Genomic DNA, 25,091 nt, shown 5'->3' with positions numbered 1-25,091 from the left:
GTTATTTAATCACGTGGCTTTTTTTAACAGGTTTTGAAAATCTCAACAAAATTCGTCGATTTGTTTGCTCTCTTAAAAAATTGAAGAAATAAATTAAGTGCGATTTATGTTCATGAAAATAAGCACATACGTTTTTGTAAGAAAATATCGCTATGCATTGAAAATCACCCAAATAAAAAAAAATAAAGAAAATGATTGATGGCTTTGTGACGTGAAAGAAATTAAGATGTTCACAAAATATGTCATACAAAATTTTTACATGACAATTAGGTTACAAAAAGAAAAAAGTCCCTGATCGACAGAAAGCCACCAGATTGCAGAGTCTTACAAGAAAGCAATTGATAATTTTCTTCTGTCAACGTTGTCTGGCAAAAAAACAAAATAATGGATCGCGAGAAACTAAAAACCAAGAAGCAACGATGATACAACTATAGTTCACGTAAAACTGGGGACCAAAATATTTCCATAAACGCGCTTCTTTTTCTCCGATCGCGAGGCGTCATCCCATCCGCTCTCTCCTCCCCTGTGCGCCTATGTAGACGCGCGCATTCGCTTCCAAATTTATCGGATCCCGTCGCGAAGCAGCCAGGGATTATTTTTCATCCACCCGTTCTCTTCTTACTATTATTTTACAAAACTGTCGATTGCATCCGGCGGGAAAAAAAACCCCCGCGTCGCGCACGTGTATCTTTATTTTCCCCTTCCGTTTGTTCGTCTCATCACCGACTGAAATTCCTTTTTTTTTTTTTTTTCTTGTTTTTCCATTTACCCTCCGCCGTACACGTACCCTCTCTTTTATTTCGCAATTTCCCGCGGAACCGTTACCATCACGATACTGTGTCCCTCCGTCTCTGTTTTCATTGTTTTTATACGTATCTTTCGTTACCACCCCCTATACACACGCTCGACTGCACGCGCAAGTCGTCCGTGTCTTTATGACGTGGTTCGAAACGTATACACACACGCTTCTCTTGTCGGGAGCTTCGCCAAAATTTCTCCACCACGTTTATTTCTAATTTATTACGCAAATCGGAGCTCTCTCTCCCCTCGCACTCATTTGTTTCCTTTCACGACTCCAGAAAATAAAATTTGTCCAAAATGGCATTTTCCGAAAACATAATGACGAGCAAAAAGACGCGTCTTGCCGGCGCTGTACAGTAATTCAGGAGGAGAAAAATAATAAAAAAAAAAAAAAAAAAAAAAAAAACCAACAAAACCAACGACGACAGCTCGAAGCAAAGGGTCTCCCCCCCCCCGTGGCCCCTCGGAGAGCTGAGTAAACTAATGGCCGACTAATTACGACCCCCCACGCGCCAGCGCCCGTAATCGTTAAGGAACCGTTCGCCATTAGCTTTTCCCGTAGTGTTCTTTCGCGCGCGAAAAATTTAATTAAACGTCCTGTCAGCGCGCTACGCAACCTGTACATGGCTGCACTTCTGTCGGAGGTATAATTGGAGTGCTGCACCAGGAAGGATCGCGCAATTATCGCGTGTATATACAAAAAAAGTGCCGTCTTCGCGTCGACAGAGCCTCAGACGCTTCCGATGGCCTTTGATGCTTTCTCGGATGGTGTTTTAACACTGTCCTGTTTGCGTTTCAATTAAATTGTTGGGTGACAATTTACGTGCACGTCTGTACAAAAGTGACGATTTTCCATAGAACATGTTGCTCATACAATAAAAAAAGTGGTGCATATCGTAACTGGTGCGCGAAGCAGGTGATTTTTATTTCACGAGTAAGACATTTACCACCAACTTGACGGAAAGTCATTTTTAGACCATTCAATGTGCAAAGTTTTTAAGTGCCCGAATGGCACTGTATATAACGTTTTGTTTAAACTCTCACTTCACGAATGAATATTTGAAGCTCTGATGAACAAAAAAACTCATAAAGTTGAAATCAGTCACAGCACTTTGTTGAAAAAAGTTTATAAAAAATCAACACTTTATTTAAAATCTTAGGTACATCGAACGTTTTGTTATTCTTGCAAATACGTAACTGTCTGTAAATGATACGTTTGTCCACAAACAAACTACTCCAAGAAACACGAAAATCATTGGATCTACAAGTACGTATACTGAAAAACATTGTTTTTCCCCCCAAATTTTCCGGATCCGTCAAACAAAACAAAACCTCCCCCCTCCCAAAACAGTCCCAATCAGTCGCGCCCCGCAGCTTCTGCGCAACCCCCGGAGCTTAGCCCCCCCGGAAAATCATCTCGGGATGACCTCCCTCCACTAATCACCCCTGCCCATCTCGGACAAGGCCTCCTTCGTCTCCTCGGCGATAGGATCGAAAAGCAAGCTCAGGCTGCTGTTAACGCGCGCAAACAAAAGGAGCTTGCGCCTGTAGATGCTTACGTTGTACATACAAGGGCGTGCCTTGACGCCGGCCATAATATGTGCAGGGAGAGAAATGGCGCGTGTCTACACACACTCGTATACCTGTATTTGCAGGCCGCGCCTGAATCCTGAGTGTATTCACGTACGCACGAGTATTTGCGAGTATTAAGCGGGGCGCTAATGGAGAATGGCGCGTGTATGGTACGCGGCCGGTGTTGTGTATGGAGAGGCGAGGCTGTAAACATTATTATAGGAGGAAGTGGAGTGGAGGTTGATATGATGAACTTCCTCGTGCTATATGTGGTCTAATGCACCGCACGCGTGCTGGGGTTCAATCGGGAAATGCGATACATCGCAATATATCGAAAAAGTGTAGTGGTATCAAGACGTCAATCACCTTAAACTGCATTCAAAATAGGTTATGGTTACGTCACGTTTCATTTTACTCTCGATGTATCGAATACCCCAGCAGGGGTTCAATCGTCGCGTTCGATACATGCGATATCTTATCGATTGCTCGAGAATTCGCTGTCATCTTTCGAAAGTAGTGAAGCATAATATTAAATTCAAGACTTCGGAGAGAGAGAGAGAGAGAGAGAGAGAGAGAGAGAGAGTTGATAAGGAGTTACTACACAAATTATGAGTTATTACACTTAAGAGGTGACGACGAGTTTTCGAGTAATCGATACATGAGATATCTTACCGATTGCTCGAGAACTCGTTGTCATCACTTGAAAATGGTGGAGTATAATTAATCTAATGAGTTTCTAAACATCTATGTATTTAATAACTTACTTGACTTAAGCTTAAATTTAAGACTGTTAAAGAGAGTTTATTAGAAGTTACTAGACAAATTATACGTTATTGCACTCAAGAGGTGACGACGAGTTTTCGATTAATCGATAAGATATCGCGTGTATCGAATGTTCCAACTATACATACATACATTTGAGGCGACCGGTTTAAGAGAGTTTTGGGTCTTGTTCGTATATGATATCCAATGACGATTATACAACTATTCTGTATTCAATTTTTTTTCAAGTCAAAGCCGCAAAACTCAACTTAAAGCAAAAAAAAGAAAAGACAACAGCGTATCGATTTCCAAGGAAACTGAGCCTCGGCTCTTGAGTATCGTAGTACTTGTGTGAAAAAAATTGCAACTCCGTTCATAAATTATTATGGTGCAGTATCTTTTACGATAAAAATGTAAAAAAAGTTGGAAGGGGGAAACACGCGCCCGCGGTAATATTTTCCATTCTCGGTGCTCGGCTTATCTCTCGACTCTTGGGTGCGTCAGTCAAGATCGAGGATGTGCCGCGTATTTTCTTCTTTTTTTTCCCCCCCCCCCCTTACGCTTTTAACGAAAGGTTTTAAAATTCAAATGCACGATACGGGATGGGGTTTTCTTCGCGTGCTTGATCGGGCTTCCTACGGTTCATGTCTATGTGTTTGAAAAATTGGTAAATTTCAATCTTGAGCGTGGGTAAGTATGTACAGAAATTGTCTTTTCCCATCATCTTCCCGTTAAAGAAGATAATGCGGGTGGAACAAAATGGGTGATGGAAAAAAACTTGATTTTAAACACGGTTTTATTGCACTGAGATAGAAGAGCTGTGTAAATTACTGAAGAGGAATGGTAATTTAATATTACTCCGTCATTTAGGGATTCTTTTTTTAACAAAAAAAAAAAAGAAAAAAAAATGACCAAGATAATTATTTGGTAATAAACACTTTTAAGTACCTTGACATTTTTCTCACGATACAAAGATATTATTTTTGTGAAACACAAACATCCACCTAATATGGCTTGGATTCTTTATTGAACGCGTATTATTTAAATGTACAATCACAGTACTGTTAAGAGGTATATTAAAATAATACAAGCTAAAAAAATCCAGGCAGCGAGCGAGAAAACTTAATCGTCAAGCCCAGCCTAACATCACTTGCACCTTCGTCACTCACCCCCTGAGACACGCCGCAAAAAGCTCGCTACCTCTGGAGCTTTTCGTTTCTCTTTTTCTCGCCAGTTTTTACACTGTTAAGTTATCCTTCCGTCACACGGGTATTGCTTCGCAAGCTCCCCAATTTGCGTATTTTTCTTTCCCAGCGTCATCCTCTACCCCCGGATTTTTCTTCGAATTATTCTCCCTTCCCTCCCCCTCCCCCCCATTCTTTAAAGAGACAATGAGGATGAAAAAAAAATTAAAAGTAAAGGCTAGGTCGGCAAAACGCGTATGACTCACGTGGGCTCGCGAAGTCGGCGAGTGGTGTCCAGTGCCAAGGAAGCGGAAAGACGAGTGCGCGCGGGGTGTATGGGGTCTGGCGAGAGAAGGATGACAAATTGCCGGAGATTACGTGTCACGGCACTGCTGGATGACGACGACGACGACGCCTGCTTTTCTTTATTTTTTCTTTTTTTTTTTTTTTTTTCGTTCGCTTCTTGGGCTCGTTATAGCCGACAACGCTGCGGGTGTAGAGGGAGACATGCGGGCGCTGAGCGCACATGGGACTTTCACGGATATTTGATGGGAATGGGTGTACGTGGGTGTTTTTTCAATTATTTATTTATTTGGATGATGGTTTTTTAGATGAGTGCTCGCGCTTTTCTGTATATTTAGTATGTTACTAATTTGTATTATAATAATGAATAGATCAAATGACGTTTGCTGACACGCTAACATGAATTATTAGTTATGTGACTATTATTTTCAATTAATTATGAATTAACTGTTAATTTTATCATCATAAATATTTGATGATGATTGATGTTACTTCTAAGAACCTCAAATGCTAATGTTAATCGACCTTAACCAATTAAATTGTAACAACATATGCCTAACCATCAAATTTTTTCCCTCAACCAAACGATAATTGAATAAAATTGTAATGATTTAATTTTTTTTTTTGATGATTTAATCGAAAGTTGTTGCGTAAGGTCCGTTTTATTTACAACAACAAAAAAAAAAGGGCGCAAACAACACGTCACCCAAAGACTCGTTGATAGCCACAATGATTGCTCAATGAAGCCGTTCCCCCGTTCCTTTTTATCAACCCCTTTCTCACCCGATCGATCAACGTCCCTTTCATTTTACATACGCACGAAAGTGCAAGCGACCCCGAATGAAAAAAAAAAAAAAGGAGAAAAGCAGCAAAACAGAGAAAACGCAACCGATTACCAACACCGCAAGAGAGAGGCCCCTTAATTTCTCAGCACAGGACGTTAACTTTAACGCTTCGACGCCCCTGTGCGCCCATACAAAGTATGTATATATAGCGACACGACGCATCAGCCTCACCTCTTTATACTGCACACACGTGCAGAGGTCTCACGCGAGAAAAAACGAGTGAAGGGGTCGACATGCCTTATCGGGAGCGCGAAGTGTGCCCGTGATACGGAGTAACGCATGGGGTGAATTTTTTTTTTCCTTTCCCCTCCCTCCCCCTTTCGAGACCATAAAAACGGACCGAGCTGGCACAGGGAAATCCGCAATGCGTATAGTATCGTGAATGGTTTCGTATGGGTTTTGCGTCGGGGCCATAAGGAGAAAGTTTGTTTGGACGCTGGTTGTGCAGCGCATATATATATGCGCTTGTAAGATATGGTATATGGATTTGGCCGCGTAATGTTCTGCTTTAATGCGGCGAAAGGGTGGTAAAAATGATGATGCTCTCGGCGTCCGTTGCGTTGGGTTTTTGTGCGTCTATAGATTTTTTTTTGTACCACTGTTTTGGTTTATAACTGAGGTTGGTGGATTTTTACGATTATTGGAATGATCGATCGATCCGGTATACGCATGGGAAGTCAAGCTCAAAGGTTGATCTTTGAGATTGTACGTGTGTAATATCTCGAATATCAATTACTTTTTAATGCTTATTTGATTCAGTTTTGCACAATTATTCGTTTAACAAAAATAATTGTCATGTAAATTATGTGCATGAATAAAAAATTTATAAAAACTTTACCAATCGAAGCATAAAGTGACAGATATGAAGATGTATAATATGGAGATACTGAGAATATTATTTCTATTGTCTCCAGGGAGACAACGTGGGCTTAGGAAAATATTTCTTCACCTAAACATTGGGTCAATCTAATTTTAAGAGAGAAATGATCGTAGTATGTCCTTTTTTTCATTAATTAACGAAATACGACTGTTAAAAGCTATATATCTCAACTGTTATTTGTTGAATCAGTTTCAGGCTTTTTAGTAATATATTTCTTACATTTCTTAGAATTTCATCATTTTTTTGCTAAAATCTCTATCTAACTCGATCGACCTCGTCAAAAAAATGATAAATGCAGAATTTCATCGACCATAAAAAAAAAAATTTCTCGCAGTGGTCATTGACACTTTGAAAGTTACAATGAACGGAGGTTTTTCGATAAAAAAAAACTCCGAAAATGTCATATCAGACACCGTCAATCACCCATCGTCACACATTCCTGTGTAGAAAAAAAAAAAAAGAGAGAAAAGGTTCAAAAAAATCGACGCGTAGTGCAGCAATCCCTCGCTTGGCTTCAAAAATGAAACGAAAAAAAAAAAAAAACTGTCGCGAAATTCACGCGTCAACAACCCCGACAACGAGTCACGTGCAATAACTCTCGCCTATGCTACCACCTCCCCCCACCACAAAACACACAGAATACCCCCCACCACCGCCACACAATTCAAATAATCGTCGAGAGTCGCTTGGATATCTCTTTATATTTCCCGCTCTATCGTTTCTCCCTCGTCAAAAAAATCAGCGCAGCAGCGCGAATTTACGGCTCCCGCTTCTCTGGCGATCGATCGACCGGCTATTGCACTTCCTTCGATTGGCCAACGCTCTTTCGCTTTTGTTTCTTTTTCTTTTTTTTTTCTTTTTTTTTTTTTTTTTTTTTTTTTTTTTCATCGAGAGAAGCGCGATTTTGGCGAAGGATTTCGCGGACGGGTGATTTACGAGTCTCACGCGCAGCGCCAAGTGTACGGGAGATCTATGATGAATCGCCGCTCGCGTAGTGTATATAGGCTATACGGGCGTGGGTGTGTTTATTGGGAACAATGGGCGAGCTTCAGCGGATCTCTTTCTCTCGTCGCTCGATCCGCAGGGTCTTATTTTTTTTTTTTTTTTTCCAGCGTGCCACTGCTTTTTCCAGCCGGGTGGATTTTATTTGACGTTATTAGTTCATCGTTTTTATTATCTGACAACGGCGTTTGACGTAGATCATGGTTCGTTAGATTTCACCGTAGGTAAAAACATTTTTTTCTAGGTTAGGAAAAGTAGGACCTAATGGTGAAGTGTATTGGATGATTAACTAGGGTACAAGAAAATACAAAAAGTTTTGCTCATAACTTCATGTCTCTAATTCTCAGTTTTGTGAATTATTAGTAATCACGCATTATGACATAATTTTTAAAATGCAAGCTAATCATGGGTGCCACTTTGTGTTAAACAACGTAGGTAAACATGTAAAAATCGTCTTGCATCACCTCCAAACTTCTTTTTTAAGTGTGATAATCAAACGTTAAGCGAATGACTAGTCCGGAAGTGAAGTGCCACTTCAAATTTTTCAATCGAGGAATCGCTGTATTACAAATGGTTGAACTTTATGTATTACAATTATCTATTAAATTTTTAAAAAGTAATAATAATAATAATAATAAGTGATTGACGTATTTAAAAATTATCAGGTTGCATTGCTAAATAAATTTATCATAAACAATATCGAGTTAAGGTACTAAGATAGTGCTCCATCGAATTTCGATTGACACTTACTTTTTTGATGATCAACAAGATGAAAACCCAACTATACGTCATAAACTTTAATTAACTGTCATACCCAAGTTTCCAAACTCCTCGACAAACTACACTCATCGCCGAAAAATATCGATACACCCATAGAAATCATCTTCTTTCCTTGCAAGAAGTTCATACTTCCTTTTATTAAGCTGAACTTTCCACGGGGCTGATTAAAATTTCCAATCCCGCGAAACCCCCCTTGCAACCCACGGATCCCAATAAAACCCACGTCTTTGCTTGCGAAATAAGCTTCCGGCCTCTCACGCTTCTCCTATGAGCCTTTTTTCTCTCCAACTGATCTCCTTCGTACAGACACCGCTTCTTCGAGCAACACGAACAAAAGACCAGCGCTAGAGAGGAGACACAAAAAACGACCCGTCGAGTATGCAGGTATAACATCGAGTGATGACCGATGGAGAGCGCGCCTGGGCGATCGTTGAACCCTATGTTGACGTCATGGATACGGTGCTATGGCTATCGCTTTCTTTTTTTTTGCTCGGGTCTTGATGATACCATTATCTGTGTTAACAAGCGTAAAAATTTTGGAAGAAAAAAAATAAATAATCGACAGGGCTGTACTTGTGCACGTAGCTAAGGAGGATACGGGTGTAACGACAAATAGGTTTACTCATTAGTAATAAGCTTTTAAGAATTTTGTCAAGAAAAAATTCATTTTAGATGTTAAAACTTATCATCTGTTTTCAATTGCATTACAATTAAGAAAAAAAGTTGTTTTAAATGTCTGTTTCATTGTATACACGTACAATTCAAAATATAACCTCAAACTTCAGATGTCCCGTTGGTAAATAAAGATTCTATTGACATATAGCATGTACGTTTCGCTATTGGGGCATGCATTCTGAATGGTGTTTTGTGTATAGATACAACATTACATGGTAAGTTTTTATGAATTTAAAATTATTTCTTTTTAAGATAAAATTAAGCAAAAAATTTACGATAAGTATAGAAAACAAAATATATAAATAACAGTGTAAATGTTCATGCTATCTCCTAAATGTGATTTTATATAAATTTTTAAACGAAATTTCACCAAAAATCGTTCCAGAATCGGTACTTTTACCTCATCTTGGATAGCATCCCAATTTTACGAAGTATTGATTTTATTGTAAAAATGATCGCAACTCTTCTCTGCGAGTAGAATTAAACGAGGATTTAATATAGTCTTGAAAATTTATCTCAGATATATTAGTTGGTCAAAAAACTGGTGCTTTAAATAAAACCCTAAAAAAAAAAAAAAAAAAAAAACTCAATACGAAACAAATCCGAGGTGTAGACAGACGCGCTTTAAAATCACACTCTCACGTATAGCCACGCGATTTGACTCGAAATCTTTCGCGCGCCGTCGTAAAATCCTTGCGTGTTCGAGATAACCGTGGGAGGGAAGAAAGGAGCCAACGACAGAGTACCTCTGCGATTTCGAAGGTAAACAAAATACGCTTTTTTTTTCTTTTTCCCTGCCATTGTGCAAGCAATGTGCCTTGGAAAATCGTGTAGTAGCCGGCTTCGATAAAAAAAAAAGACTCCGCAGCAGTTCTTTTGTCGAGCCCTTGCGTGTTCTTCGTTTGAAGCTCCAAAGCAAACGGGACTCTCAAAGGTGCAGTGCTCTCCATTCAGCTGGATTTGATGTTTATGGGTGCCGGGGCGGGTGAGCTGAGTTGAATTTGGACCAACTTTGGGGCTTTGAGGCACGAGTTCTGCTTTGCGTTTATCCATTATAGGGGGGAACGAAGTTAATTTTTTTTTCTATGTTTTTTTTTTTTTTTTGAAAATAGAGTTTTCTCGATGTGCCCTGCTGGTGCACGTTAAAATTTTCGACTGCAGGTGCCGTGCATTGAATTCGCTAATTGCCACGCCGGAGGTTGGAAAGTTTGTTTTTAGCGATGGTGTTCGTATGTTTTTTCGTGGTGACTTTTGGGAATTAATTTGAAAGGATGAGTCGTGTGTAGGTACCAAGTGGGATTTTTCGGTCGAGTTAGTGTCAATTAGCTTTTTTTTGGTCTACTGCACGGTTGTACCGTCAAAGATGAGCTTGTCTCACAAGGTTGTGAGTGTGTGAAATATCATTTATTGTTGTCAGAATTAAATGGAACTTTGAAAAATTATTTTTTAAATAACGATATGCTTAGTGTGGAAATTTCTTAGCAGGTCATGGGTGAAAACTTTGATTTTTACGTTTCTCTACGAAAATTACATAAATTTGACTTATCATAAATAGGGAAGTAACATAACAAAAACTGATAAAGTTACAAATAGATTAGTGCTCTACATAAAGTAGGTAATACGGTTAAATCAAAATATAATGACAGAGTTATAAAAACTATTTTAATGGCAAGGGCTATACCATCACCACCAGAAATTTTGAGGTTCGGAGAATTAACCCAAAATCTAAATGATCTTGATAAAAACTTACTGTGATGGTTATCATGTACAATGGCAAAAGATATCTCAAAGTTTCAAAGCTATAGTATTTCTAATCCGTAAGATAAGAAACAGAGTATTTAACTGCATACTCTCATCGGAAACTTTTTTTTTTTTTTTACCTCCTTAAAATGATAAGGTTTCGAAAAAAAATGAGATTTTCAGGGATTGTTTAAAGACAAACTCGTAAAAACAGCAACCACGACAATTACACATAAAGTTGAAGACGAAAACTGCTCTCGAGTACTACTACGTGTACAAGTTATGAAAAAATTCTTTTTGACGATTACGATATTAAATCCCATTGACTTTGTTTATAAGAGGCAACACAATAAAAAGTTGATTGATGTATTAATGAAGAAAACTTTTTTTTTGTGATCGTAATTATCAAAAGCACTAGACTCAGTCTCTGGTTCTGTAAGGAAGTCTATTTTACAGCATCATTTGTTGAAACTTTTTAGTTAAACACTATGACCCAAAATTTTATCAAGTAAGTAATATTTATTAATATAAATCATAGAAATAAAGTAAAAAACTGGCAGTACAATGCTGTTATTTTGAATGCCAGCAATTTTAATATAAAAATCAATTTCGCACCCTTGACTCGGGAATCGTAAATTCATTACTTTGGCTTTTCATTAGCATGAAATCAACCCCACCAGTTTTACAAGCCCATCCAGGGTCGAGATGCTTCTTCCTAAGTAAGTACATGGCGGACTCGGGTGATCACAGGGGAGATTGATTAAACTTGGTCCGCCAGTCCATACGATCGCCATCGGAGTCTTGGAAACTTTGGCAATAAGCTGCCGCAGCGTGAATTACACCTCACTCGTGGTTAGGAAAAAAAAAAGAGGAAAAGACACAATAGGTGCCTCTTGAATAACGTTTTGGCCGTCGCCGCGTCCGCTCGCCTTGGCGGAAATATTCAGTGCGTCTGCCCAAAGTTACGCGTTAATTGGCGCGAAGGTGCGGCGACGGGAAGTTTTGCCTACGTAATGCCTGCGATTAGGTGACTTTGTACTCCGTATCATCTCCCTCTGACGAGCTTCTCGGGTTGGGACGGGGTAAGGAGGTGCCACTCGAGACTTCCGCGCGTGACAAATCGAGTATACACTCTCTTGATGCCCTTCAGTATAGTAAGCTTTGCAAAATTTACTCTGAAAATTTTTCGATACAACTTGCGTGTAGCCACAGAATCTATTTTTTTTAGATGCACGAGAACATTTTATTCATTGGAATTAATGTAGAAACTCGAGGTAAGCTTTGCAGATTTTCATCTGATTGGGCTTGTCTTTGTACCAAATTTTAAAAACTAAATTAACAAAGCTTTGTACGTAAAAAGTTATTTTGTTACGTGACTGATGACAATAATGATTAGAACACATTACGTGGCTCACTTGGGTATTGTATTAATCATAATTAGTGGTATCGAATGTTTTTTGCTCTTTAAAGAACGATATAGGATGAGAATAAAAATGCATCCGCTCCAAAATATCTAATGGATAATACACTCATTTGGTTGATTGGTATAAAAATAAAAATTTATACGTTTATTTTGTTTTGATATTTTAAACGCTTTTTTGTTCGCAATAAAAAAATAGTAAAATACTTAATAGTAAATATATTTTTAACTTTAGCAAAGTTAAGTATTAAAGTATTCTACAAAAACTTTGTGCAAAAATAATACTTTCTTCAATATTCCTTGATCCTTAAAATATAATACAACTACTATCTACACTCATAATTAAAAACTCCATTGAAAATCTTTTGAAACGACGACATTCCTCGAGAGCAATATATTACTAAAATCCCACTTTATCTCATTACATCGATAATACTCGTGAACGATTTTCCGTATCCTTACATACTTTGTGAATTAACCGTTTAATTATAAACACTCACTCCGAGCTATGAATTTATTGAAAAAAAAAAAAAATTTACACATCGCGTGCAAAAAACGCCCTAAATTCTCGTCACTCTAGGTTTTAATCGCCCGCCACTAAATTTAATGCTAAAAACAACGGTAGCACCAGCAAAACGGATTAATTTCTTGCGGGCAAAAGTTCCAGCCGGGCATTCAGCCGCGATGACAGCCACCGCCTGAGTCTGACGCTGACGTGATTAACCGCAAAAATAATAGCCCCCGATATAAATATCAAACAATTGCCGGCAATGGAGTATAAGAGGAGGAGGAGGGGGAAGAGAGAGAGAGACGTGGATCTGCTTTCGGCAGATGCTGCATTTTATAAGTGTGACGAGTGATTCGTGTGGTAACATCGGAATTAAATTTTTTTTTTTCGTCTCTATTTTTTTTATTTACGGTATAAAAGGATCACTTACGGCCATATACACTTCTAAACTTCCAATCATCCCAAATTTGATGGTAGTTAACTCCACGAAACTTTTTATTTGAAAGGGAGAAGCTTTTTTTCTTTTTATAGCACTGTATCGATAAAGGGTTGACAAGATACTTTCGGAATACTTTGTACATTTTGTTGATTTTCCGTGTTTTTGTTTTTTTTGTAATTCCACAGGAGAAAACACTGAGATATGACACTACACCTTTGCTTAAATAATATCTTTGACGTGCTATCATAAAATAACTCCTTCTGAAAAGATAACGTAGCATTTATATAAATATTAACATAATTTAAGGTATAAAATCCGTGGACCAAGTAAGTCAAGCCAGTAAAGTGCGTCATTTATCGTATTATGATAATCTTATAAGTTATGGTTGCGTGCTCTTGTAATGGGAAAAATATCAATCGATAAATTGATTTCTATTTCGTGCCAACACACTATAATTTGAAAGGACTAAAACAATGTACAAATTTCGAAGATTCGTACAGTATTTTTGATTTGTTACGTACATGTCTTCAAAGCTGTTATTGATGTACCTCACTACATGTTAGCCCATGTTAAAAAACATATTTTAAATTCAAATATTTCGAATATTAGTACCAATACGTTACCTTTAAAATATTTTCGATAACACAAAAACATTTAATGTATAACATACTTCATCACGTATTGAATACATAACACTCGATCCCTATACTGTTTACCAATGATCCATCAATTCTTACCGTTTCTCACAATCAGTTTATCTCTTTCTGATATTACTTACATTTGGTAGTACATAAATTTAGTCTGTCTATTCATTAAGATAGTTTCTAGGATGATATCAATTATTACTGTATATTATTGTTATTACTTGGTTGTATCTGTTTATTTCGAAACTTTCCTACGGGTCCTTTTAAGGGTCGTACAAGAAGTATTACCTGACTTCGTTTTTCCCATTGATGACAGACCCGAGATTTTTAAAAACACATTCCATGAAATACGGAACCAACGCAATACTGCATACAAATCGAATTTGTGTTGATCAATTATTCGTCACCTGCAAGTGATATCACTTAGATCCACAATCTTTTTTTCAAAAAGATCAATATGCTAAAATTAATGAGATTCGATCAACTCCAAAAACTATTGTTCCCATATATTTTTTGGTATAGACTTCAAATCCAAGAAGTTCAACTCACCTTTCAAAGTGCGTTTCATCGGACAAGCTTGCCCAAGCAGCGCTACTCGCGTTTCCGGAAGCAGAACGTAAAAAATGAATGCTCTACCGTCAAGCTGAGACAAAAAAAAAAAAATTCGTCCAAGACGTGATTAACGACTCACCTACGGAAAAAAAAAAAAAAGAAAAGGGGACGAAATTTTAATAACGCCTTGAAAACCCATCGCGATTCCTCCCGCGCACAATACCCAAAGAATTCTCCGGGGCCGATCGCTCCGTCTTAATTGAAAAATACCCCAACGGGGAGGGGGGACACGCGCTCGCCTATTATTTATCGCACCTCCTCTTATTGGAAATTCTAATGGGCGCATCCTCTCGGTCCAATTACCATCCATCGGCACGTTGTCCACAATTACGGCCCTTGACGTCTCTATGGAGCGTACACGTGTATATATATATTATACAGAATTTAATTAACAGACGTCAATCACACCGCGCATACACACACTTGTGGGGAGCAGCCCTCCAAATATATATATATAACTCGATTCCCTCGTTCGATTTCGTTACGACTCCTCAACGCGAGCGGCGGGTACCGATTATGCACATTCGAGTTCTGTCTGTTGTTTTCGCGTTGGCGTGGCTGTATACATCCCTCAAAACTTGCCGACGCCGCGGATAACGGAAGGGCCGGGGCATGCGTTGCGGAAATTCAATGGAGAATGGCGCGGGAGTTGCTATTGTGCGTGTGGGTGTGTATTGTAACGTCGTTAGTCGCGCGATGGCGGAGGCTAAGTTTTGGGAGCAGCCAGATCGAGGTTGTGCGGTGTCCCGGGTAGGTAAAGTTATGCGCGAGGAGAGTCTCGTTGCAAAGATGAATCGGCCGGGGTAGATCGGTGCGGTGAAAGGACTCGACAATTTGCTGTCGGGGGTGAGTACGTGTGCTTTTACAATACGTGCTTGACTCGTGCATCCAGCCTTTGTTTCACTCGCGTGATATTTGCCAGTGAGATTTACGCACTTGTTATTTTAAGGAGGTTTCGGGAAAACAGTAAAAAATTATAGGTAAAATTAAAAAAAAAATTATGTTACTTTTACGAACATTATAATATGTGCGTATAAATATTTTCAATATTTTTTTCCTGACGAGATAACATTTTTGAGAAAAAAAAAATTTGGATCCACAATTTAACATAGACTTTTATGGGGGTCACTAATTGAATTTTATCAATTGTAATTTTTTTTGAAGATTTTTCGGGTGATTTTTCTTTTGTTTGTTTATTCTATTTGAATAGACAGCTTAGTTTTAACCATTCAGGAGAAAATTTTTACTGCTTTTAAAATAGTTTTAATTTATTCAAATGGTAGTTTGAATAGAATGTAATTACTGAACCCCACAAGAGCCTATGTTAAATTGTATGATTAAATAATGAGTTTTCTTTTCTCGAAAATACACTTGAAAAAAAAAAAAAAAAAAATATTGAAACGATTCATATGCTCATAAAATGTTCTTAAAAAGAACAGCCTAATTCAACATTTTTTACCACAACCTCCTTAACTACAAATTAAGTTTATGTTACTACGAACCTGTTGTAACAATAGAGAAATATAAAAAAGAGAGAAATGACAGAATAAAAAAAAAAAATAATCGTAAGGGTTTAATTTTACCAAATGGCTAGGAGTTGGGGAAATTCATGTTTAAAGATGCACCTTGGTGGGACGGGATGCCCAAAAGGATTTCTGAGGCTCAAAATTAGAGATGATGGGAGAAGGAGAAAGAACAGCTGCCAATTGCTGATAATCATTAGGATAGAAAACAAGTGTTAATGAGACAAAAAGAAGACCTATACGTCTGAGAGAGAAGCAGTGCAAGATTTTTTTTGGGTGTAAGGAAGTTAGCAAAAGTATTATTCCAACTTGTACAATACAATTAAAATTTTAGATTTATGTCTCGAAAAGATTTGTTTAATGCTAGAAAAAGTATAAAATTCATCATTATTACATGTAAGCCTCACTTGGGACAACAACATTATTTAATATTTAGGCATTTCCACTCATTGCTCTATGATATCAGTTTTGCTTTATCGTCCTCCATAAGTTCAGGATTCAAGCATTGGATATTTTTATATTCTTGACAGCGTTTTTTCTCCGTTTTCAGCTGGTTGTCAAACAAAGTAAAAATATTAAATTTAATTTTCAATTTTATTTAATAGAACACAGTAACCATACAAATGAAATGAGCGTTGTTTTTCTTAATTTTCTGAACGTCTTAGAGTCTGATGATTTTTCTTCATTATTATCATTATTTTCATATTTTTTTTTCAATTTCTACCCTGCATCCCACTATAGTAATTTTATCTCACTATTTCAATCGAATCTCAACTTTAGCCTGTAACTCAATTACTTTAGAGTAAAAACATCTAAAAATAGTTTTTTTTTAAACTTATCAAAGGATACTAAAATGATAAAAAATGTATAAGTTGATTATGTTTTAATTCAAGATAAGTATGTAGCACTATATTTATATTAATGATGATGGATTCTTGTATTAAATCATTACAATTGGTCTCATATCAATCAATCGATTTTTTTTTGTCGGAATAGAAGCTTCAAACTTACGTTATGAACCGTAGTATTTAAAACGATTTTAAAATCTGAGTTTAAAATATTCAGCCTGTATAATTATGTTATGTGCCCATTGATGAAAAAAAATTTAATGGAACAATTAACAGATATGCTGAATCAACTACTCACATGATAAAAATTAATTATACATGTAGCTTTTATGCTCCCTAAGACAGTTCATTTGTATGGTTTTTCGTGGAAATAAAAATACTAGCAAAAATAACAACAAATTTTTTACCTTTTTATAATGCATCATGTAGCAAGAGCAAATGAAATAAGATAATAGGAAAATTATGATCACAGCCATTACTATTTCACTCCATAGAAAATATTTTTCGTCACCTAAAACCAGAAAAAGGTTACTGAATAGTATTACTCTTATCGTCATTTTTATCTGACTTATTGACTAAAAACCTTTGATTGACAAATAAAGTCTAGTAATGAACAATAAGTACTAATTACCTTTCACAATAAATTTCTGGTGTCTTTGCTGTACGCCGAAGCGATTTTTGGCAATACACGAATAATTTCCGCTATCACTCTCCAGAAAATATTTTATTGTTAATTGTTGGTTATTGTCCGTTAAACTAAACTGTTTTGATAACTGCAAGGGTTCACCGTCTTTGTACCATGTGACACTTATTCTTGGTACACCTGTAACTTTGCACACTAAAGTTACGGTCTTATTAGTATCTTTTGCTGACACAGTTACTACTTTGTTCTCCATATTTGAAATCAAGTTGATGAAAGACTTTATTGGATCTACAAGTAAAAATTACCAAAAAGGGGATGAATATCATTGGAGTGCATTGAATATAAATGTTGATAAAATTAATAAACGATGTTTTTTTATAACCATTGAGAGTAAGCCTATACATTTTTGAAAATTTCCCATTCATTGACTGACAGTAGTAGAAACCTTCATCTGATTTTCGCGCATTTTTGATAGTGAGGGTAGCACGAACAGTGAAGTTAGTTTTTTCTGTCCTAATGGATATTCTTCGTGGTTCTGTAAAGTCGTTAAGAAGTAAAGGATATTTACTTAGGTATATTGTATACAGACAAATTCTCATTGGGAGTTATTAATTACTTTCAGTACCCACCAGAATTCCCAATAGGTGTCATTTCATTGTAATACCACAACAACGCATTAAGAGGATTATAATTAGGTGTTCTACATGTCAATGTGACGTTATCTCCGATAAAGAATTTTCTTCTCGGTGAAACTATTCCAAAAGTGGTGTCAACTGGTTGCAAATCTACGTGTAAACAAAAAATAAGATAAAATACGGGATAACATAACCAAGCTGAAAATAGCTATTATTCGATATATTAACAAAGAAACGGTGGTAAAAGTGTGTGTATACCAGTTAAGAAAAGCATGATAAATTTTGAGGTGCAGCCGTAAGTGTTGCAAGCTGTACAAGTTATTCTGCCTAACTTGTCCAGTTTTGTTGTTACCTCCGAAATCACTTCGATGTCATTCTTTCTATCCATCGTTGCACCCTAACGCAATGTAATTCAAATTTATTACTAGTTAACTTTAAATGGGCAGAGTCACCAACGTAGTTGAGCTGAATTTTAATATAACTCACCTTCAACGCTAATTTTTCACAGACGTCCTCCCACTCGTATAGGGCGCACCTTGAGTAGGTCCACGAGATGTTTGATGGAGGATAACTAGTGACCTCACATCGAAATCCAACACTTTCGTTCAAAACAAATATTGTTCTTCTATTTATCGATGAAATAGACACCTCTGGATAAGCTGCAAAAGTATTAACTTGGTTAATCATTGTTTGAAAATTACAACCACATTAATTTGTTGAATTGAATCTGATGTTTAGGTACCTTCAACATCAAGCCTAAATTGAAGTATTTTATGCTTGTAGCTACTGCTTGCTTTTAAACTATAAATGCCTCTATTCCTGACATTAGTATTATGTATCGTTAAGCTGCTCGTCGATTCGTTTTCGAATATTAAAAAATTGCTTGATGTTTCGTACAATTGGACGTTTTTACCATCGGGGCCATACCTAAAAATATTTTCCTCTATGTTAAGCCCCTTATATTAGGCCCACCATTTTTTGTCAGAAAAGAACTATACATAATAATTAGCACGAGAAATGTAGTACACCTTCATTGGTATGATACAGATATATTATTTTTGATGAAATTAAATTTTAATAAAAGTACGACTACTATAATGGTCTAGTGTTATAGTTTGACATCATTACCATTTTTGAAGTCCCGATTACCATGTAACATTATAGACTTTTTCATAGGATAACCTATAGTTGTTGATTTTATTGTTCCCTAAGTTTATTCCAGACAGTGAACCTTTTTTGTTTTATTTCTAGACATTTGACTTGCTTAAGCAAATTTTAAAAAATGCGTAATTTTGTAATTATCAACCTGATGCACCAAAATCTAATATTTGCATGACATTTGTTAGCATCCTTGTATACATTAGAGCCAGATTTTTAGATTTAAAGTTAAAATGTTCATCTAGTAAGTTTTACAATTATTCATGCTTATAATATATAATAAGACCTTAGGATAGCTCTGAAAATAGTTAAACTCAGAGAAACAAAGAGCTCGTTTAAATAATAATAATTCCATGGAGTTCTTCGTATAAAGGAATTTCATAAAATACCATTTAAAGTTTTACTTTTTGACAAGGCTCCTGTGACTTATACATTTCTCTAGCAAACCTTGTTTAAGACAATTTAATACACATTAACACAATCATATGTATAATTGAATATTACCATGTAAGCGTTGGTGCAGGATCAGCATGAATGTGAACCAAGAAAGTAATTGGTCGGCCATTTTTTACCGTGAAGTGCTTGCTATTATCGTCAGGAGTTAAATCAATGTACGTAATGTTAGGATCTATTGAAAAAGGCACAAGCTATAATTTCCATGTTACTGGATATAAATGAGAAAATTCATGTTTAAATTTCACGTGACTTGCCGTAAACGTGCAAATATGTATGGACACTCTGGTTCTGTATAGACGGAGACCTCACTTCGCACGTGTAATTCCCCTCGTCATCGTAAGTTAAATCAGTAGTATAAATCCTGGAAATCACCCAATCACTGCTGCGTACCACCATTCCAGAGAAATTCCGTGCTCGGGGTACCTAATGATCACACGTACGAACAAACAATGAGTGGTACAGCACGTAAATTCTGAGTTGTAATGCACGATAATTGCACGCGTGCTATGAACATACGTATGTAAGTACATCCTTACCAAATTTCTGGGGGTCTTCCAGAAAATATTGAAGTTGTTGTTTATGATTCCAACCATACACTCAAAGAAAGCGAGCGAACCCACCGGGGCTTGCTTGCTGCCCCTGATCGTTAGATTCAAATCCATTACATCACTTTTGTTGTAAGTATGAATCAACACGGTTATTTTTTCCAAAACATTATTATGATAGACTATGCAACTATGCGGGCCAGAGTCCGCAACACTTATATTTCTGATAGTAAGTCCAGATTTGGGATCGAAAGTTATCCTCCCGCCTAATTTTATTCCCTAAGGTAGCAGAAAATACAGTGTAAGTCTTTTTTTTATCTGTGATTTTTAAGTTTCCGAATAAAGAGTACGTTACCATGATTTTGTCGACAAAAGATACTTTTAATCTGGCTGAAGTTACACGACATGGCAGAATAATCTGGCCACCATAAGGTACAAATCTATCCAAGGTCATCCAAAAAACTTGCACAAACGCACTTTTCTTTGCTGAAACAGAAACGAAAAAGTGTAGTGAGTAATTATGAACATATTTATTTTATACGAGACATCATTGCAAGTGAAAAATTTATTCAGAAAATAAAGATTAAGTTAAGGAATATCCATATGTTCTTACAATTAACGAAAATGTAAACCCATCTGGAACTTAGTTCTTTCAATGTTATGTCCTCCACATCAGTGCAGCCGTACCAGCCAGTGTCTCCAAAAACAGTCGACAGTCTTTCAAATGATGAACTGCCGTCACTTTTCTTTGGAGTAATTGTATACTTCGATGTGGTCATCTTCAGAGTAGGTATTTTTTAAATTTAATATCCCTCTTACGTAAGTTGTAAAATAAAGTACTCAGCCCATACTACTTACATTGAGCTCTTCATCATCTTTTGGGTAGTGAAAATCAACTTGACCAATACTCGAGCAGATGATCTCCAGGGATTCTCCCTCATTTATCTCCAAATCGGTCAAATTTGAGTGGAGCTGGATCTTACGTCCACTGCAGCCTGTATTTCGTTGATAACAAATTAATCATTCTAGCAAAGAATAAAAATAGTCCTTGCATGTGTGCAATGCTTTTTTGAAATATTAAATATGTACCTCAAATCTTTAAAAGTAAGTTCTCGAAAAGTCATAACTTGTGTGATTACAACAACTTCTCTATACCTTTAAAGGATATGGAAGTAGTCATAGTTTTTTTAATTATATGTGTTCTGCTTATTAGATGAAAAAAGTTAAGAAGAAAAATATTGTGAGTAAATCTTTGGGATTAGAATAAAATATTGTATACATAATATTTGATCCTATAATCTCGATTGTACTGACATTATTGCTACATCTATTTTTTTTTAAATTGTCAAAGACTTTGTGGTCTTTTAAGGTTTTAGAAATATTTTAATTATGTATAAATGTATTATGTAATAAACTATTGTATTGTAGGTTTTAGTTTGAAGAAAATACATTTTTATTAATATTATGTGTCTAAAGAATTTTTGTTTATGAATACAATTTCTTCATTAAAGTTCCATAAAAATGTTGAGTTACTTTTTTAAACATAAAAGTCCAAATTTGGACGTACAAGTACATAATTTGAAACATTTTATTTAACATTACATTCAAAGTTTGATAAGAAATACTTGAAGCTGATGAGTTAAAAACATTTTTTCTACTTTTTTGAACATTTTCTGTAAAAATTCGAACAATAAAATCGTAATACCCCCTAAGTAACGAATATTTTTTTGTATGCAGAGTAGCTCAGCAATACAGCGCCGTTACACGTGTAGTTCGTCAGAATGGCGGTAAAAAAATCATTAAAAAAAAAAAAGCTTTATAGTACATAAGTCCATAATGTTGGGTTGATATTCTTATTTTAAACATTTTTTCTTTTATCTTAATCGGTGTATCAAAAAAGAATCAAGTAAGACATTAAATACAGTCTTCAAATACATGAAAAATGCATTAAGTGCTATGGCCTTGTACAGTAGATAACTACATATTACTGATTCCAGAAAAACTATGCGTGGAATATTTAAAAAAAAAAAGTTAAAATAAAGCTTCATGTACGGTTTCAAAAGTAGTTTCATTTAGTTAGCATCCATGCTATGAATCACGAACATTGTGATCGCTAATCCCATACAACACGTTCTTTCTTACATTATTTTTTAATGAAGAAAGTATATTTTTTTATTTTAATATTAAGATAACATAGTTATGCAGTATTAGGTGTATATGTGTTTGTAAAAGAAAATGTTAACACAGCCACATATACTTCTAATTCATGCATTCAGTTATGCTAATAAGTACCCCATAACATATCGACCCTAGCGCAATTGCGGGAAAATTTCGGGGCAAACATTCTCCTAGATCAAAATTTTTTTTTTTAGATAATTTTTATCAGCAAACGATAATTGCTGATAAGAAATCAATTATACGTCAAGTGAATTCTGCGAAAAAAGCTTTTAAATGACTCCAAACGATGCATACGACTCGAAATAATTTTTTTATATCCCAAGTTTTCGTTAAAATTGACTGACCGGAAAAAAATAAATTGGCTTTTCTAGGAAGAAATAAAAATTAACACTTAATAGCACCTATTTTGGCTACATTTTTGTTAATATTTTAATACATTGTTTCCTTCATCTGTAGTTTTTCTTGAAAAAAAATAACATACATACAAAACAATTGATTACCAATTATATTTACTTATTAAACTTGCGTGTAAGAGTGGTAAAGATAAAAAAATACCGTTGTGATGAAAAAAAGGAAAATTCATATGAATTTACTTAATAATGACAAAAATCTTAAACTCCAAATCATTTTTGGACTCAGCAAACCTCGTTTACAATATCTTCATATTTCAATGCAAGTAATTAAATTTATCGACATTTCCCATCCATGACAAGTCTAGAAAAAGCCTTCCAAGGTCGATGTCTCAGTCCTCGCTTATGTCGCAATAGTCGATCATTTGGCTGATTTTTCTAATATAAACTTTTAAAACATAGTTAAATCAGATAGTTATTCAAATTCCAAACAATTACTTTTTCAATTCAAATTAACGTATGGACCCAATTGGAAATATAACAAAGGCCTATGAAGGAAAAAAGTGTCCGACTATTGGGACACTTTGTTTGCTTAAGTGATCGAGTACTGGGACATCCACCTCACATCTACTTTTCAGAGTGACCTTGATTTTCCTAATCAACTGCAAAATATTTCAAATGAAGTAAAATCAGTTCTAAAGGCGTATCAACAACTCGGGTACAATAAAATACTTGCTAAAAATTAGAAATACACCAAAAAGGATCAGATTAATGCAAAAATATTTACCTGAAAGCAGTCCAAGTGAAATTATTATCAATCTCCAATGAACTATCGAAAGGAACTCGTTCCATCCTCGACGTGTCCACATTGCTCCGTAGACAGTACACGTTCGACCTATGCGATAGCGACACTAACACGTGGTACCCAATAACCCAGGCTCAGGTAAACTTCGGTGTAGGAAAAAAAAACGCGTCCAAGACAATTAACTTTGGACTTTGTCTCCGAATGGTATGAAAATTAATACCTATTTGGTAGAAAAATTAAAAAAGAAAAAAAAAATTCTTATTACGTGTACATGGAAAAAAATCGCAATAGCTACTGCCGGTTTCGACTATAGGCCGAGTCAAGTGAGATACTGCAGCACGAAGGAAAAGCGCCATCTAGCAATAACGTCTTCGAGATGTAGAATTTGTGATGACCTCAGGGCATGGCCGTAATGACTCGATCATTAGGCATAGCTATTAAGTTGAAAGATGCTGAAAAATTGTATATCTTGTCCGATAACGCGTATACACATTAATGACTCATTTATACTTCATTTGAAGTTGCTGCTAATGATAAGATAAATACTGTGGCCGCGCAAAGCATTTTTTCCATGGCAATAAAAATTATATTTATAATTAAATGGTAAACGGTACCACAATGACGATGCTGTACTGCTACAATGATGTGGTGTATCCCTCAAACATGGAGCACCTTAACGATAGCACTAGGTGCTTAACTAAGGCTTTATTTTCTCTCTCTCTTAAATTTATGCTGATGAAATATGGATTAAATCATGTGCGACTTTCAAATACAGTAGGTAAATGTACATCAAAACTTGCAAGTGTCCTTGAAAAGAAAAACGTGTACGTGCAAGTCACAATGCTCGAATAGCAATCAAATTTAGTCGATAAAACCATTTGATGATTACATTCACTCTTATGATTTGAATTTTCTGCCTATTTACATTATCGTGCACGTTCTCGGAGATAACCACTTGATTCTACACACATGCACACTCGTGATTGGTGTATTATATTACAAGCCATTGCGAAGCGTAGCCTCTTTGGTGAAACCTTGTTTTGAAATATCTAAAAAGTATTTTTCTAGCAGTTGTTCTTCGATTCTCAAAAATCATAAAAATATCCTTTGAAAGGTCACTTTGTCCCACACATCTTTTAAAAGTAGGTATTAGAAGGATGTCCGTTTTAATTCACATAGAAAAAAAAGAATCATGAATTATCCTCTTGATTAGTAACATCGCATCCTTTACTACCTCATGTATGGTTAATTTATCCAAAAAATTCGTTGTCTGAACTCAATATAGAAAGGGAACAACTGATTGTGAGTATCACAACGAAACTCATTGCCTAAAGTAAAATTCGTCTCTACACAAGCTTCACGCGTCATTTTTTTTTTTTTTTGTGTTTTTTTTGGCCAAAAAAAAAAAGGATCAATATTTATCAATGCGACTTGCAGTCGCGGCTCTTTCCACCAGGTCATCAGTTTGACACTGTCATTATCTGTAATGTGAGAAGCACTGCGGGAGTTCAACATGCAACTTTTTTCGTATTTAAATTTTCCCAACCTCATCCAAAGCCAAACTAAAAAAGGTATTTGTTATGGTGATCGCTAATTAACATCCCCATTGAATCAAACAAAAATCGCATCTCCTGTCTTGAATTACCAAAAAGCTCCGACATCCCGTCAAACGTGGATATATACGTGTACACACCCGTGTCTCGTAACACCACTTGTCTCAATACGCAATCTTCATCCTGTCCATGCAATTTTCCAGTTCATTCCAGAATACACTCTATTGCTA

General features: G+C 36.1%; 2 protein-coding genes across 3 annotated transcripts in view; one reads left to right on the top strand and one right to left on the bottom strand.

Moving 5' to 3' along the window:
* Fas1 (fasciclin 1 Fas1 domain-containing) overlaps positions 1–25,091 on the top strand; it is a 328,849-nt gene that overhangs the window by 50,769 nt on the left and 252,989 nt on the right. The window lies entirely within an intron of this gene.
* Positions 16,082–23,585, bottom strand: LOC149373907 (vascular endothelial growth factor receptor 1-like). The gene is made up of 15 exons (XM_089595213.1): positions 23,291–23,585; positions 20,834–20,970; positions 20,589–20,754; positions 20,331–20,461; positions 19,967–20,254; positions 19,685–19,853; positions 19,479–19,602; positions 18,559–18,743; positions 18,303–18,475; positions 18,075–18,213; positions 17,811–17,966; positions 17,564–17,716; positions 17,170–17,469; positions 16,946–17,049; positions 16,082–16,240 (listed from the first exon to the last, which is right to left on the bottom strand). The coding sequence occupies exons 1-15, from the start codon at positions 23,370–23,372 to the stop codon at positions 16,145–16,147; spliced, it is 2,403 nt and encodes an 800-aa protein (XP_089451339.1). The 5' UTR covers positions 23,373–23,585; the 3' UTR covers positions 16,082–16,144.

This window comes from Copidosoma floridanum, unplaced genomic scaffold (assembly GCF_036245765.1).
Source record: "Copidosoma floridanum isolate Cflo_tuat_1 unplaced genomic scaffold, Cflo_Japanese_pri ptg000025l, whole genome shotgun sequence".
NCBI lineage: Eukaryota > Metazoa > Arthropoda > Insecta > Hymenoptera > Encyrtidae > Copidosoma > Copidosoma floridanum.
Note: the sequence above shows the minus strand (reverse complement) of the source record. Positions and strands in the feature narration are given on the sequence as shown.

What these genes read in the sequence shown, in the direction of transcription:
- LOC149373907 (XM_089595213.1), bottom strand. Translation starts at nt 23,372, where the DNA reads ATGTGGACACGTCGAGGATGGAACGAGTTCCTTTCGATAGTTCATTGG. An exon ending in TATCATGCTTTTCTTAACTG is followed by an intron (nt 17,967 to 18,074) that starts GTATACACACAC and finishes GTTTACACGTAG; the next exon opens with ATTTGCAACCAGTTGACACC. An exon ending in ACATGATGCATTATAAAAAG is followed by an intron (nt 16,241 to 16,945) that starts GTAAAAAATTTG and finishes TTTGACAACCAG; the next exon opens with CTGAAAACGGAGAAAAAACG.